Source organism: Etheostoma spectabile, chromosome 9, assembly GCF_008692095.1.
Source record: "Etheostoma spectabile isolate EspeVRDwgs_2016 chromosome 9, UIUC_Espe_1.0, whole genome shotgun sequence".
Lineage (NCBI taxonomy): Eukaryota > Metazoa > Chordata > Actinopteri > Perciformes > Percidae > Etheostoma > Etheostoma spectabile.
In genome coordinates, this window is record NC_045741.1 from 23,423,876 (window position 1) to 23,427,360 (window position 3,485).

General features: G+C 44.9%; 1 protein-coding gene across 1 annotated transcript in view; it reads left to right on the plus strand.

Annotated features, from left to right (window-relative positions):
• The window catches only part of LOC116696032 (cadherin-24), a 27,618-nt gene that overhangs the window by 20,202 nt on the left and 3,931 nt on the right, over positions 1 to 3,485 (plus strand). The window contains exons 7-11 of the mRNA XM_032526696.1: positions 856 to 1,112; positions 1,466 to 1,602; positions 1,765 to 1,886; positions 2,671 to 2,788; positions 2,936 to 3,244. Coding sequence (XP_032382587.1) covers positions 856 to 1,112; positions 1,466 to 1,602; positions 1,765 to 1,886; positions 2,671 to 2,788; positions 2,936 to 3,244 — 943 coding nt within the window. The remainder of the gene's footprint in view (positions 1 to 855; positions 1,113 to 1,465; positions 1,603 to 1,764; positions 1,887 to 2,670; positions 2,789 to 2,935; positions 3,245 to 3,485) is intronic.

Genomic DNA, 3,485 nt, shown 5'->3' on the forward strand with positions numbered 1-3,485 from the left:
GCGTGTGCGTGTGCGTGTGTGTGTCCGTGCGTGCGTGCGTGTACTTGCCCCTGGAAATAGTGAAGCACGGCATTAGCATCATAATACACAATAAAGGAGAACAGGAAATATCCCCGTTGTCCATTAACAGGCATTATTCTGGCATTTAACCGGCTGAAGGACACTCGTCCTATTACACTAAAACTGGTCCGTTAAGTGAGTTGCACACAACCCTGCCTACACAGAGGTATGTTATCTAAAAGCCTGTGTTTCAGTGACTGGCCTTGGAGTCTGTTTAATGCTATTAGGAACCATATTCTTCCAATCATGGGTACATGTCGGTGGTTTTGCTTAAATGGCCGCATAATGAGAAAAATATCTAAGATGTGACACATCAGGAGTTTAAACAAATTTCCCTTGGTCTGGCGTTGTAAATTAATTGTATTTGGCCATTTTAACACTTCAGTGCTCCACTCAAACGTTGCTCTGTAGCTGACAGGTTCAATTCCCAAGGCTCCACATAGGCAATTAAAGAGTAACAATGAACTAATAAGCAGCTGGGGAGAAACGGTATAGCCCATTTGAAGTGCGCGGCTGCGTTAAAGGCAGCCAGTGTGACTTGTCTTTTTACTTCTAAGCATCAGGCATTCAAAGAACAGTTGCTCGGTGGCATGTTAAACGAAAGGGGTTGATGATGAAAGCAGTAACTCCAACATGTAATACTGTATGGACGTTTTATAGGGAGATAAAAAAGAATGAGAATGATAAATGGAAATTAATTATGAAGTACTTTGTAGGGGTAGAAATATTCCGCGTATGAATCATACATGAAAGGGTTTGAATAAAGTATAGGATGCTTTGTTCTTCCCCGTACAGCTGCTGGATTATGAGACCCGCAGCTCCTACACTTTCTCCGTGGAAGTTGCCAACCCCATAGTGGATGCGCGGTACCTAAGGAAAGGTCCCTTTAAGGACCAGGCCACAGTCCGGGTCATGGTGCTTAATGCTGATGAGCCGCCGCGGTTCTCCCAGGCTCGCTACCATCTGGACGTGTCTGAGAACTGCCCGCCGGTCTGCTCCGTCGGCCGGGTCGCCGCCATGGACCCGGACACAGGACAAAGCAGCAACATCAGGTGGTTACTACTTCATCACCAGTGCTGGAATGTAACAAAGTACATTACTTAACTACAAGTTTGAGGTACTTGTAATTCTGTTCTTTTCATGCCACTTTCTACTGCAACTCCACTACTTTTCAGAGGGAAATATTGCATTTATTTCTCCACTACATTCATCTGACAGCTTCAGTTACTTGTACATTTTTCTGATGATACTTACATAGTTTTTCTAAAGTCACATTTCCAATGCAGTACTTTTACTTGTGGTTGTAGTAGTTTTACTCTAGTGAAGGATCTGAATACTTCTTCCACCGCTGTCATTTAGTCACTCACTCAGGGCTCTCTTCACTATTTGTGTGTCTGTGTCTTAGGTACTCCATCGATCCCCAGTCAGACCCCGAGGCTCTGTTCCGCATCGCCTCTGACACGGGCTTTATCAGCACGGTCATGGAGTTGGACCGCGAGCAGGAGCAGTGGCATAATATCACTGTCATCGCCACACAGAGGGGTACGTCAGCCCCGGGGCCCCCGGGCTCTCTGAGCAGCAGAGCTCACCACAGTCATCTTTCACAGAAAGCACCGCCCGCAGTCGGGACTAGAGAGAGTGCTGTAGAAATGATACCAATTCAGTAACAATTTCAACATTAGTGCCGGTTTCCTTTTCTTTCAGACAATCCAAATCTTGTGTCAAGGGTTGTGGTTGCCATAGAGACACTAGACCAGAATGACAATGCGCCGGAGTTGGACAGGCAGTACACAACGTCTGTATGTGACTCCAGCGCCCCCGGTCAGGTCCGTTCTTCTTCAGTTTTTGCCCAATATTACATTTAATGTCAGACTTTATTTCTGATTTCATCCATTCTGGCTCAAGCCCCTTCAAGTGCCTATTTTTTTTTTACTTTAATTTAGCTCTTCTGTTGATAGAAACTGCTACGGCAGAGGCAAACTCACATCATCTTTGTTTACTCAGCTTTGCATTTTCAAGGTAGTAGCTATAGATTTTGAATACATTACGATGATATTAATAATATTCTGTAAGAGAGCTTATTCCTCAAACTTAGTAGTAAAATAAGTTTCCTGGGACGGCTACCCAGTGTTTTGCCAGTTACAGGTACAGGAAAGGCAATTCTGTGTTACCTTATTTGGCAGGAATATGCATTTTCCTGTTATTTCTGACAATTTGATCATCAAAAATGTATACTATGCGCGTGCGAGTGTATGAAGCCCTGATTAACAAAACTGGTAATTAACAAAAATAATATGAATATTTTAATGAATCACTGGGAGACTCAGACACAGAATTACTTTGTAAATAAAACTCAGATTAGCGCGCGTATTCAGGTTTATGTTCAAAGGTTGTTTGGTAAATTGCTCTTATTAGAGAGGATTTGATTGCTATTTTTATTTTCAATTCTTTTTATGTTGGCGCAGGTGATTTTCCTTTGGGGCTTAAACCTCTTTGGGGGGTGCCAATAATTCCTACATACTTCTGTGTAGTAACATGTTTTTTTTCTTCTTTTTGATCCTGTTATTGAGCTTTTGACTGAAACAGAGCATCCTGATGTGTGTCATGCAGGTAGTCCAGGTTCTGCGAGCCATTGACAGGGACCATGGAGGGCAAGACACCCCGATCCACTTCAGCATCCCCCCAGAGTCCAGCTCCGCTCTCAACCTCTCCATCAGGGAAACCGGAGGTTACAGCGATTGGCTCTGTTTTTCTATTTCATACTTAATCCAGAAACACAACACCAGCCAAAAACCTGTGCGAGCTTTGATGTGCGGTTGGTCATGTTTGATGTGTCTCTTTTTTTTGTCTTTTTTTCTTTTTGCCACATTATCAGGTGTGACAGCCAGCCTGGTGCTCCAGTCAGCCTTGGAGCCCCTCCCCGGCTTCTCCACATCCTCACTCACCCTCTACGTGCCAGTTGTGCTGCGTGACGGGGCCTCGGGTCTGACCAACACTGGCACGGTCACCGTCACCATTTGTCCCTGTCTGCGGGGGGGCATGCAGACGGAGGACAGGGGGAGACAGAGGGACAGGAGATGGGAGAGACACATGGTTTGTCTCCCCATGCCTTCAGCCTCGCCGTCTCTCATCTTTAGTTTGGTCACCCTGCTGGCCATGCTGGCTTGTGTCACCACCCTGCTGGGTAGGTTTGGTTTGAAGCTCTATGAATATCAGTGGTGGATTTACTGAAGTACTTAAGTACAGTCTGAGGTACTTGTACTTTACTTTACTCTTTTCTTTTCACGCTACTTTCTACTTCCACTCCGCTACGTTTCAGAGAGAAATATTCTACTTTTTATTTCACTACATATTTCTTTTCCGCCTTTAATCAATAGGACAGCTAGGTGAGAAGGGGGGCGGGGGGGGGTCGTCACAATGTGGAC